The sequence below is a fragment of the Chiloscyllium plagiosum genome, chromosome 9 (assembly GCF_004010195.1).
Source record: "Chiloscyllium plagiosum isolate BGI_BamShark_2017 chromosome 9, ASM401019v2, whole genome shotgun sequence".
NCBI lineage: Eukaryota > Metazoa > Chordata > Chondrichthyes > Orectolobiformes > Hemiscylliidae > Chiloscyllium > Chiloscyllium plagiosum.
In genome coordinates, this window is record NC_057718.1 from 5,693,287 (window position 1) to 5,706,082 (window position 12,796).

At 40.2% G+C, this 12,796-nt stretch overlaps 1 protein-coding gene across 1 annotated transcript in view; it reads left to right on the top strand.

Moving 5' to 3' along the window:
• The window catches only part of LOC122552585 (regulator of G-protein signaling 17-like), a 97,179-nt gene extending 85,033 nt beyond the window's left edge, over window positions 1–12,146 (top strand). Inside the window, exons 4-5 of the mRNA XM_043695307.1 lie at window positions 6,940–7,177; window positions 8,584–12,146. Of these exons, the coding sequence (XP_043551242.1) occupies window positions 6,940–7,177; window positions 8,584–8,787 (442 nt within the window). The 3' untranslated portion in view covers window positions 8,788–12,146. The remainder of the gene's footprint in view (window positions 1–6,939; window positions 7,178–8,583) is intronic.
• The last annotated feature ends 650 nt before the right edge of the window (window positions 12,147–12,796 follow it).

The window sequence follows — 12,796 nt, forward strand, 5'->3', positions numbered from 1 at the left end:
ATATATAATTTTTCTTATCATGGGAAAATATAACATTTCACAAATATTATTTCATAGCCAATGAAAGCATCTAACAGTAATTATGAAGTTAACGTGGCCTTTAAAAACCCAGCTGCATCTCATTTAAAAAGGTGCACAGGTAGACAGGGTGGTTAAGAAGGAGAAAGTCAGGACTGCAGATGCTGGAGATCAGAGTTGAGAGTGTGGTGCTGGAAAAGCACAGCAGGTCAGGCAGCATCCAAGGAGCAGGAGAGTCGACATTTCTGATGAAAGGCTTATGACCTAAATGTCGATTCTCCTGTTCCTCAGATGCTGCTGACCTGCTGTGCTTTTCCAGCACCACACACTCGAGGGTGGTTAAGAAGGCATTTAGCACCTTCATTGCCCAGACCTTTGAATATAGGAGTTGGGGCGTCATGTTGAGGTTGTACAGGTTGATAGTAAGGCCTCTTCCAGTTCTGGTCACCCAATTAAAAGAAGCATATTATTAAGCTGGAGAAGGTTCAGAAAAAGATTTCCAAGGATGTTGCCTAGATTGGAGCATTTGAATTATATAAATAGGCTAGACATGCTGGGACGTCTTTCACTGGATCATAGGAAGTTGAAGGTGACCTTATCAAGGTTTATAAAATCATGAGTAGCAAGGGTCTTTTCCCTCAGATGGAGGAGTTTAAAATCAGCGGGAATATTTTTAAGGTGAGAGGAGAAAGATTTGAAAAGGACACGAGGGACAACTTTTTTACACTGAGAGTGGCTTGTGTGTGGAATGAACTGCCAGTGGAAATGGTGGATATAAGTACAGTTATAACAGTTAAAAGACAATAAGGACATGAATAGGATTTGGATAAGTACATGAATAGGAAAGGATTGGAGGGAATTGGGTCAAACATGGCAAATAGGACTAGTTTAGTTGGGAATATGGTCAACATGGACTAGATGCACTGAAGGGTCTGTTTCCATGTTGTACGACTCTATGAATCTATCTAAAATATGACACCCAACAGTAGAGTTATCCCCCTCGTACAGCACAGGAGGATCAGCAGGGAATTTATGCTCAAATAAAAGCAAAATACTGCAGATGCTGGAAGTCTCAAACAAACATACAGAAACTCACCAACCTTCAGTTTTGAAGAAGAGTCATACTGGATTCTAAACGTTAGCTCTGTTTCTCTCTCCACAGATGCTGACAGACCTGCTCAGTTTCTCCAATAATTTCTGTGTCAGGTGTACTTTGTCCTCATCTGTCTAAAGTGAGACTTCACGGCTTGACCTCTGACTTGGAGAAGTGTTCTGCCAAGAATAGTGCTTTCACACATTCATAGAGAGGAAATTACTCTCTGGTTCAAATCAGTCTGCCCTAAACAATTGTATTATCTAATGTACTGTAGTACATCGTCTCCTTGACCCCGCACCTGTCCTCTAGTTCCACCGAATCTCACTGCAATCACCTCCTAGCAAAAGTAAGAGAAAAGCCCATGCTTCTTTAGAAACATGGAAAATAGGAGCAGGAGTAGTCCATTCAGCCCTTCAAACTTACTTTACCATTCAATATGATCATAGTTGGTCATCCAACTCAATAGTCTATTCCCACTTATAGTGTCATAGAGTCCTGCAGCACAGAGACAGGTCTTTTGGCCCAAACTGGTCTATGCTGACCAAAATGTTCATCAACGCTAACCCCATTTCCCTGTACTTGGCCCATATCCTTTGAAACCTTTCCTATCTGTGTATTTGTCCAAATGCCTTTTAAATGTTGTTAATGTACCCGCCTCAACCACTTCCTCTGACAGCTCATTCAATAGGCGTACCACCCTCTGTGTCAATAAGTTGCCCCTCAGGTTCCCTTTTATTCTGTCCCCTCTAACCTTAAACTGATGCTCTCTAGTCCTTGATTCCCTAACCCTGGGAAAAAGACTGAGTGCATTCACCCTATCCATTCCTCTCATGATCTTTTGCACTTCTATAAGAACACCCCTCAGTCTCCTAACTTGTCCCCCAAATTCTTTGATCCCTCTCGCTCCAAATGCTATACCCAACTCCTTCTTGGAATCATACAAATTTTGGCCACAGCTGCATTCTGTGATATTGAATTGCACAGGTTCGCTACTCTCTTGCTGAATAAATGTCTCTTCATCTCAGTCCTAAATGGTTTCCCCTTTATCCTTAAACTGTGGTGCTCTAGTTCTGGACTCCCCCGTCATTGGGAACATCCTTTCTGCACCTATCCTGTCTCATCCTATTAGATTTCTATAGGTTTCAATGAGATTTCCCCCTATATTGTTCTAAATTCCTGTGAATATAGCCCTAACTAATCCAATCTCTCTTTATGCATCATTGCTAACATCCCAGGAATCAATTTGGTAAACCTCACTGCGCTCCCAATGTAGCAAGAACATCCCTCCTCAGTAAGGAGACAAAAACTGCACAGTGGCTCTGTGATTAGCACTGCTGCCTCACAGTGCCAGAGAACCGGATTTGATTCCAGCCTTGGGTGACTGTCTGTGTGGAGTTTGCATGTTCTCTCTGTGTCAGTGTGAGTTTCTGCTGGCTACTCTGGCTGCCTCCCACGGTCCAAAGATGTGCAGATTAGATGGTTTGGCTTTGCTAACTTGCCCAGAAGTGTTCAGGCATGTGCAAGTTGGGTGGTTTAGTCATAGTAAATGTGGGGTTATGGGTTGTGGCGGCTGGGTTTGGATGGGATGCTCGTTGAAGAATTCATGCAGACTCGATGGGCCGAATGGCCTCTTTCCAGACTGTCGGGATTCTATGATTCTATCTTGGAAGATGACTACCAATGCATCCACTATTCGTAGGATCTCTTCCTTAAGTGCAGGGGATTTATCAGCTTTCAATCCCATCAATTGTCCTAACATGACTTGGCTACTAATATTGATTTCCTTTTGTTCCTCCCTCTCACCAAATCCTGTGTTCCCCAAGATTTCTGGTATGTTATATATGTCATCCTTTGTGAACACAAAAGTAACATATACATTTAGTTGGTCAGACATTTCTTTGTTCCCCATTATAAATTCCACTGTGTATGACTGTAAAGAATCTATATTTGTCTTCACCAATCCTTTTCTCTTCACATACCTCTCGAAGCCATTATAGTTTTTTTATGTAGCTTGTCATATTCTACTTTTACTTTCTTAATCAATCCCTTTGTCCAGCTTTGCTAAATCCTATACAACTCTCACTATTTATTTATTTTTTTTCGTTTCAGACTAATTTGTTTGCCCTTTCTTTCAATCTAATACTATTCCTAATTTCCCTTTTTGGTCATGGCTTGGGCACTTTTCCCATTTTACTTTTGTGCGAGACAGGAATGAGCAACCCTTGCTATTTACCCATGTGCTCTTTAAGCTCCATATCATTGTAAGTTCCTCTATTTAGATTCTGGAGCCTAGTCTCAGAATTAACAAACTTGGGTCAAAATCAGGGAATTCCCTCCCTAGTGGCATTGTGGGGTCAACCCACAGCAGGTGGATTGCAGTTGTTCAAGAACACAGCTCACCACCACCACCTGCTCAAGGGCAACTAGGGCCAGGCAATAAATGCTGGCCAGCCAGTGATACCCACATCCCACAAATGAATAAATAAATAAGACCTGTCTCTATCTTGAGGAAGAATTCTATTGTATTATGATTGCTCATCCCCAACGGGCCTCACAGAATGAGACTGCCAATTATTCTTTTCTCATTGCACAATACCCTGCATAGGATATCCTGATTGCTAGTTGAGGGTTCCTCAATGTATTGCTCCTGAAAACCATCCCAATACTCCCCTACACTTTGAGGAAGATTGAATTTAGGAGGGTTTTTTTTTTAAATGAGCATGGTGAAATGACCGAGCATGCATTAAATCCAAACTTATTTCAAAGTGGGGAATGTCTCCTGTGTACTCTTCGGCAGATGAGATCTTCAACTTTTTCCACTTTCCATTGTGTTTGTGTCAGTTGGGTTTAGTTCCCCTTTGGGGAAATTGTTCTCCTAACAGTGGCAGTGTTGTTGAGTAGTGAAGTTATGTGTCTGTTTATAGACTTGTTTGTGTTCTGTACATGAGTACCTCCCATCATTGTTTTTTTTCTCATTTTTCCACTTTCATATTACACAAACAAGTATGTCACTCAACAAACAGGCGAGCCTATCTGACCAATCATAACAGCCTCACAGCAATGGCAACAGAGGTGATATAAAAGTGGAAAAGGACTGAGGTTAGAGCAAATCTGTCAGTGCCTAAAGGAAACAACGACAGGTTCAGGTTTCAGCTGGTGATCCTCTGCCAGAACAGAGAGAGAATGCAAAACAACAACAATACAAAGAAGGAAATGGAGGATATCAACAGGTAAAAGTCATGTGTATCCAAATGCTAAATCCTATTACTGCTTTAAGGTCTTGCGCCTTGTTTTCTAAACACTCAGCTATTAATACCACCTATAAATTCTCCATTTATCAGCTCAAACTGTCATTTTTCGTGTGCTGAAAGACTTGTGCTGGCTGTTATATAGATATCAGCCTTTGACAAACTATATCTAACTGTGGACAGGGTCACAGCCCATCCCCAGCTGTCACAGCTGGCAAGTGGGCTGTGGAATTGATGCCACAGAACTGAAAGAGATGGAAAACTGATTCCTGCAGGAAATGTCCTCTCACATTGTTTCAGTATGGAGTCTTTTTCCTTGTCTGGGTGTGGGCAAGATGGGAATTTATCCCTCCTCCCTGGTTATCCTGAGAAGGTAATGGTGGACTTTCTCCATGAACTTCCACTGCTCTGTAAAGGTGCTGCTCCCTCTGCGATGGTAGGTGAGACTCTTTGGGATGATTACCTGATGATTATAAAGGAATGATCGTGTATTCTGAATCCAGAGTGATGTGTCGTCTGATGGGTATTTATGATGCATACTGCAGCCTTTAGTGTAAAGAGGGCATATAGAATCTAGAGGCACTGACCAAAAGATTTGTTGTGTCTTGGATAGTACTGAGCTTCTCAAGTGTTTTTGTCACTGGGTCTGTCCAGGCAGGTGGAGGGCATTTATCTTCATTGTTGACTTTGGCATTTGTACACAGCTTTGAATGGTCAGGAGTTGACGTACTCTGCCTCCATGTACTGTTGTCGTCAAGGTGTTGTTGGGGCACTTTCAAGTGAAGCATCTAATCAACAGTGAGCCCACCCAGGATGTATGACTTGGTAGATTCTCTGCCTTCTAAATCTCAACCACAGATGATAAAATGAACATTTATTTTGAATATATCAGAGAGAGAGAGAGACGTGTTCTATTTTGCATTCATAGTGAAATTATAAACAGCTTATGAAAAGCGTGTTTGATTTTGTGCCGAATACAGAAACCTTTGATCATGATGCTGTGTGTCAGAACAAGCTCTCTTCTCGTAAATTGAAATAATATAGTGTTTAAGGAGGGAGTGCTGGATAAACCACAAACATTACACCAACTAGTCTGATGTCAAATTGTGGACAAAACCTTGGAATCTGTGACATGGGATCAGTATCTGTAAGGGTTAATTAAGGGCAGTCACCATAGACTTGTGAAATGCAAACTGTTTTTGGCAAATAAAACAGAAAGTGTTGGCAAAACTCAGCAGGCCTGACACCATCTGTGGAGAGAGCAATGGAGTTAATGCTTCAAGTCTGTATCCTTTCATTACACCTTTTATCATTTAGTTACAGACCCAAAATATTAGTCCTCTTGCTGTCTCCACAGATTCTGCCGGATTTACCAGCTTTTTTTTGATGACTATTCAGAGTTCTAGCATCTGCAACATTTTGCATTTGTCTGTGCTTTCAAAAAGCTATCACAGAGCTGAAGCGATAAAGGCCTACAGTAGGTTTCCATATTGAATTCAATAAGGTGTCTGATTTGAAGGTTCTGAGCTGGCATAAGATGGTGACAGCTTTAGTAGAAAATTGGCTAGAGATAAAGAATTAGAATAAATAAGCATCGCTTAAACCCTCGAGGGCACACATTTGTTCTCTGTATCCTAAAAGATCAGGATTGAGCTAAGGAAGCACAATCTCAAATTGTTGACAACAGTAAGGTAACAGTTAGGAGAAACAGCCACGAGGTTTGTGAAACACCTTTGGGAGCTCTAAACAGGTTGGCAGGATGGGAAGGAAGATGGAAAATGCATGTGTGAGGTAATGCACTTTGGGAAGAAAAACAAGAAATGGGTGTGTGTGCTCAATGGGAAGTCACTACAAGGGGGAAATGAACAGAGAGGCCTAAGGGTGCAGAGGCAGAATTCCCTGCGGTTTCTATTGCAAGTAGAGAACTTATTTTTAAGAGTCAACTAAATGTTTGGTTTCATAAATAGAGACAAAATACATGATAGGAAAGAAAAACTTGTTAGTCAGGAAACAAGTAGGGTATTGTATATCATTTTAATGACCCAGTGTAGAAAACCATAGAGAACAACCAGCAAAGATTCATTGGGATGATGTTAATAATGGGAAGCTATAGTTTAGCAGGAGAGACTTCAGAGCTTGGGACTATTTCCATTTAGATAGATAATGTTAACAGAAGAATTAATTGAGATTTGGAAAATAAGTAATGGTCTAGGCAATGAAGGTGAAAGACATCTCTGACCCCAATGGTGAGAGATCATCTTTAATTTTTTTAATATCAAGTAGTCATAGAGAGGGAGTACAGAATATTTTGTTGCAACTGTGTTCAAGGTAGAGATCATTGCACTCTTAAGGGCCAAGGGGCATTATTTGTTATATGAAGATGCAGGGACGTGTGAAGAGTGTTGGATTGCTCTAGCAAAGAGCCAGAGTAGACATCTTGCATCAAATGGCCTTTTTCTGTGCTGTAAAATTGAACAGATAAAAGAAGTCAATGTTTTAAGTTCTCTGCTGAATCTGGTAAATTTTAGTGTGAGTTGATCTGCTTACCAAACCATTTGTTTTCCTTTCATTAACTAGCAATGCTCTGCCGTCACTGGAGGAGATCACATCCTGGACACAGGGTTTTGACAAGGTGATGAGGACTGAAGCTGGCAGGAACATTTTCCGTGAGTTCCTGAGGTCAGAGTACAGTGAGGAGAACATGCTCTTTTGGCTGGCATGTGAAGATTTCAAAAAGGAAAAGAACTCAAAGGTAGTTGCAGAAAGAGCAAGGACAATATATGAAGACTACATTTCAATACTGTCTCCAAGAGAGGTGAGATAATTTCAGAAAGGCAATCGCAAGACTAAAGTGCCAAGATAACATTAGCAGTCGTGCTTTTTTCCTTTCCTTTTGATACAGGTTGTATTTTGAAAGGAGGAGGTGAGTTCAAGTAAGTTTTGTCAATAATTATCACCATCAAAGACTAATACTGTTAATAATAATTGATGCCAATTAGTATTGATATTGAATTATACTGATTGTAATTAAGAGTTAATATTTTATATGATTAGTTATATCAGTAAGAAATATTGGTAATAATTGATTATTGGCGAGTATTCTAATTACCCAGGACTAATCATTGATAATTTGTTTTTGACCTATTTGTACCATGTGATTACAGTAAACAATGAGCATTACAAAGAATTAATTGCTCATTTTGTGGTTGCCCCTGTGACTGTCAATGGTCAAGAGCCACTTGCCCAGGAATTGTCCCTATCAATGATAACGGTGCAGGCTCGAAGGGCTGAATGGCCTACTCCTGCACCTATTGTCTATTGTCTATTGTCTAACAATGATCTCTTGGTTTATGATATTTTACATTAGCTTATTCTTCATGATTACTTTCATGAACTTGAATGTTTTGGAAAACCAGAGAGTAAGCACAATGAGGCTAATGAAACCATTAGTAGCAGCACTCAAATGCATTTGCTGCAGTCAAATTATAGAACTGCAGTGAGGATGTGTTCTAAGTTGGTACTTGCTTGTTTTGAGCATTGGCCAAATTTGTCATGAACAGAGCTCACTGACGATACCACTGGCCATTCACAATACTAACTACTGTACTAACACTAGCCATTCATAAGACTTACTGTCTACCCTCTCAACATTGACCATTGTACAGATGAATGATCATTTATTATACTGACCACTTTCAGCAGTTGCAATTCATCTGGACCACAAATGGAATGGACCTCTAAACTGACCACTAATTTTCATACTAATGGACTTTCATAAAGCTCACCAGTGCATGTTCAAGGTACAAGCCACTCACACCCTGAGCCATTCGTAATTGTTATCTATATGATGACCATTGATATTAACCTTTCATAGTGCTGACCAATGATAGTATTGTTGATTGGCACTGTTGCCTGTGATGACAATATTGAATAGCAACATCATTGACAATTTAAACCATTCTCCATTAATATGACTGACCATTAATAGTACTGAGTATTTGCAACAGTGTCCTTTGATGAACATTTATGAGGTTAACCATTGTGGCCAGGTCTGGTTAAAGACTGGAGACTGTGGTGGTGGCAAAGTCAGTGTCTATTTTGAACATATACGGAATGGATCAAATCAAGTTCATGTTAGGTATTTTCTGAATAGCCTCGAGTGAGATTGTGTACTAACTGAATATGCACTACAGTTATTTCTTTTCTTTGTGCTATTTGCAGGTGAGTCTTGACTCTCGTGTGCGAGAAATAGTCAACAGGAACTTGCTGAATCCATGCCCTCTTATGTTTGAGGATGCTCAGCTACAGATATACAGCCTAATGCACAGGGACTCCTTCCCCAGGTTCTTGAACTCTGAGATGTACAAGTCACTAATTGAAAAGCCTAAGACTTCCCCTGACACCAGCCCTGATGCTGAAAGCTAAGCTCGGACCTCCTGAAAGCACAAGGGAAAGGAACAGTGGCACTTGGAAACAGTTGTACACTCACACCTGTATTGCACACTCCTATATTTGCACAACTTCCATCACATACATGATAACATGCTTACAGATACAAACATTAGATGTGTACATTTATATAGTCACATTAACATGAGAGCAAATATACACAGTTATACACGTAGACACATGCATAGTTATTCAACAACATACCTGCATGCATTCATGAAAGCACATTTACTCCGGCATATAAGTATACATTCCCAAACATTTACACCTACAGTTGCTGACACCTTGTATTAAGACATTATCCACTTGTGTACACATACCAATACATGCACGCATACCAATACATGCACACATACATACACAGACACACATACACAGACACACACACGTGCAGAAATAATAATGATTAAAGCAGTGTAAAGCTCTGTAGCTTGCTTGCTGGAGATCCCTGTTTAGCTTTACTCAGGCTGTGGTGACTAACTGAATATGGAGTTCACCTTTAAAAGAAATATATACATATAAAATGATCGGAATAAAGGTTTTGCTCACTGCCTCGGTTACAAAAACAAACAAAAGCCAAGAATGTTTGTTCATGTTTTTTTAAGAAAAGATGTTTTGCTATTTGCTGAGACTGGATTCTTGTTCCCTTTAGCAACAACATGCCAAGTTGGTCACTGGTAGAATAGGTGACAAGATGCCTGCAATATCCCCAAACATTGATCGGAGCGAGTGAACACTGCCATGGTGGGGAGTTGGGAGGGGTGTATGGGGGTAGGGAGGGGGGTAGCAAGTGGCCCCAAAGAACATTTGCCTGCTCAGAGTGCAGAAGATGTAGCACTGTGACACTGTCTCCTGAGGCAGCTACAGGCAAGATTAGAAATGTTAGTCTCTCTTTCCTTACAGCAGGATACTGATGGCAGGATTTCATAAAATTTAATAAGCACAAAAAATTAAAGGGTACAACTTTATTATGGAGAACGAGATTCAAGTTTCCAGTGTCAGTAATTCTGATCATTTTGAGAGATAGAGAACCATATTTATTTATCTTGATAGAGACTGCAATTATTTTATATGTGTGTGCATGTGTGAGTAAAAGCTCTGGGATCTCTGTTACATTTTTTTTGTGGTCAGTGAATGTTTCATTCCTCTGATTTAACTCTATCTGTCTCCCTAACACGGCCAGAAATCTGTTTTGTTTCATTGTGAAACGTGACTTCGCTTGTGGCAGCTGACAGGTGTAGATAGGGTGGGACTTGTAGCTTCAGGTCCTCAGAAACTATAGCAGGGGTCTCCAAACCAAAGCAGAGTCTCCTGATAAAGTGGGGCCATATCTTTAGCAAGATCCAGTAAGGGCAGGGGGAGGTAGGTTAAGCTACACTGTGCAATTTCAGTGATTTATAGTGAGCATAATTGGAAGGGAAATTTGCCCAGTCTACACCATTCTGCTCAGGATATGTGCTGCATTAAAATCCTACCCATATTTAAAATGGGTCGTTGAGAGATGCCACAGGGTGATGTATTAAATTGCTAGCTGAGGTTTCTAGGTGAAACTGTGTTTTTTGCTTGTTCATTTCTTAAAATTGTTGTATGTAATTTTCACACTTTATAATTAAAAAATACAGTTCATATATATATCTTTATGTCCTTGGAAAGATAGGGCAGAGGAGAGTTTTCACAGCACATGTGACACTCTCTCAGAAGGAATCTCCTTATTTAGTCTTGACCTGTGGTCCAGTGTTAGCAGACTGGGAAGGGTCAACTAATGTGAAGGTTGAAAATTTGAACCTGAGAACTCGTGCAATTAAGCATATCTATGGTACAGCAATAAGTGACCCCCAAAGCTATCAGTTTTACATATATTTTATAAGAAAGAAACAAGTCCAACTGATCATTGCTGAATGGGGATATTTATCAAATTCCTCTCATTTGACCTGGTCTACACTAGATAGTTGACTATTAACAAGGGATGAAGTATAAATACAAACTGAGTGGTGTCTCCCAAGGATGATTATTTTGTTTCACAAAGGGGATCTATTTAAGGATTCAATTTGAGTTTCTTGTGCCTGAACTACATTATATCTGGCATATTAATCCTTGTGAGGCATGACATTGGTTGACATGTCTGAAAGAACTTCAATTACAACACAACATTAACAATTCAAATAAATAGAGTAGTCCTGGATTAGATTGTAGGCCTGGACAGAGGAGAAGCAAATTCCAGTCCGACAGGTCAGTGTTGGTTCACTCGTCTATTTGAAGCTGCAGCAAGATGGGCAATCCCAATTAGAGTCTGCTCCACCACCCTTTCTGATCAGTATCCAGTGGTGCTTTCTGGTAGTGTGTGTCTAACAACAGACAGTGTGGTCAAACTTTGTCCTGGTCACTCTGAGCCGAGCTTCTGTGCTCTTTAATAGCCCAATTGGCCTTCACAGCCAAAGGTCACACACACAGAGTAATTGGCTGCTTAGACGACACACCGAGGCAATCTTGTGGTTGGAAAAACTGTGCTACAATGGGAGACCACCACAATCCCACTCCCCTTCCAACTGAAGGGGCAGGAGAACAAACTGGTAAGGAGCAAACACAAATCTATAATAAAATGAGAAAACACCAGATATATACATCAGACCTAAACCTTTCAAAGCATAAAAGACGGGAGTATAGAATTTATTGGATAAAGTGACTTTGTGCAATCACTGAGGAAAGAGATTCCATTAAGAGATTGATATCATGATTGTTAAAATAACACACTTAAATTTTTGTTGTCCGTGTTGTGAAGTCATGGGGCATTTTGAATAGGTCCAATAAGGAGGAAAGCAGGTTTAGACAAGGGAAACTATGTTTACAGAGATTGAGTTGAAAGGTTCCCTCTGTCCATAAAGAGGGGACAAAAAAACTTTCCCCTTCCCCAACAAATTAATTTGCAATCATTATTTAATCTCCATGATTTTTACTGCAAAACCATTCATCGAATGTCCTAATCAACATTTGCTATTTTCAATAATATCAGGCATAGCAAGGATTAATTTTGTCAAAAAAAACAGTGAATAATACCTTTTTGTGCATCATTTTAAAACTATATTTAATCACTTAAAACACATAGAGTTACCCACTTGCATTAAAATAGCCCTCGAGGAATTTCACACAATCTGATAACAACATTGCACGATCAAAGGACATTTTTTTTGTATTTATTTTGAATGTTAAACATCAAATACTAACAAAATCATTGGAGTGTGTGGGGGAAGTCAGTATACTCTGCAACAAAGCTGGATGACATGGGAACACTATAAGGATATAGCTGAAAAACATTGAGAGTGTGGTGCTGGAAAAGCACAGCAGGACAGACAGCATCCGAGGAGCAGGAGAAACCATGTCTCAGGCAAAAGCCCTTCAGAAATTCCTGATGAAAGATTTTTGCCTGAAACGTTGACTCTCTTGCTCCTTGGATGCTGCCTGATCTGCGGTGGCTTTTCCAGCACCACACTCTCGACTCTAATCTCCAGCATCTCCAGTCCGGACTTTCTCCTATTGCTGAAAAAAAGACATATTTTGTCAAGACCTTTGGTGCTCCCTGCATCAGGACAATTTGCAAGAATATCATGTAGGGGAAATCAACATATATCCTGACCATCCTCAGGAAGGGTCATCGGACCCAAAAGGTTAACTGATTTCTCTTCATAAATGCTGCCAGACCATTTGAGCATTTCCAGCAATTTCTGGTTTTGTATCCTGACCATGCCCAATCAGCCTGTTCCTGCTAAACATGTGGTACAGTGTGCAACATCAGATTGATCCTGAAACTGGACAGCAGCTGCTGGATAATCCTGAGTGTGTGAAAAATTATCCTGACAACCAATTTACAAGTGTCAAGTCAGGCTTACAGAATGGCACACTTGTGTGTAGTGGAAACTGCATATATCAATCTTTGCACACATAAATAACACACACATATTACACCTATTTAAACTCAGCTGAATAGTGA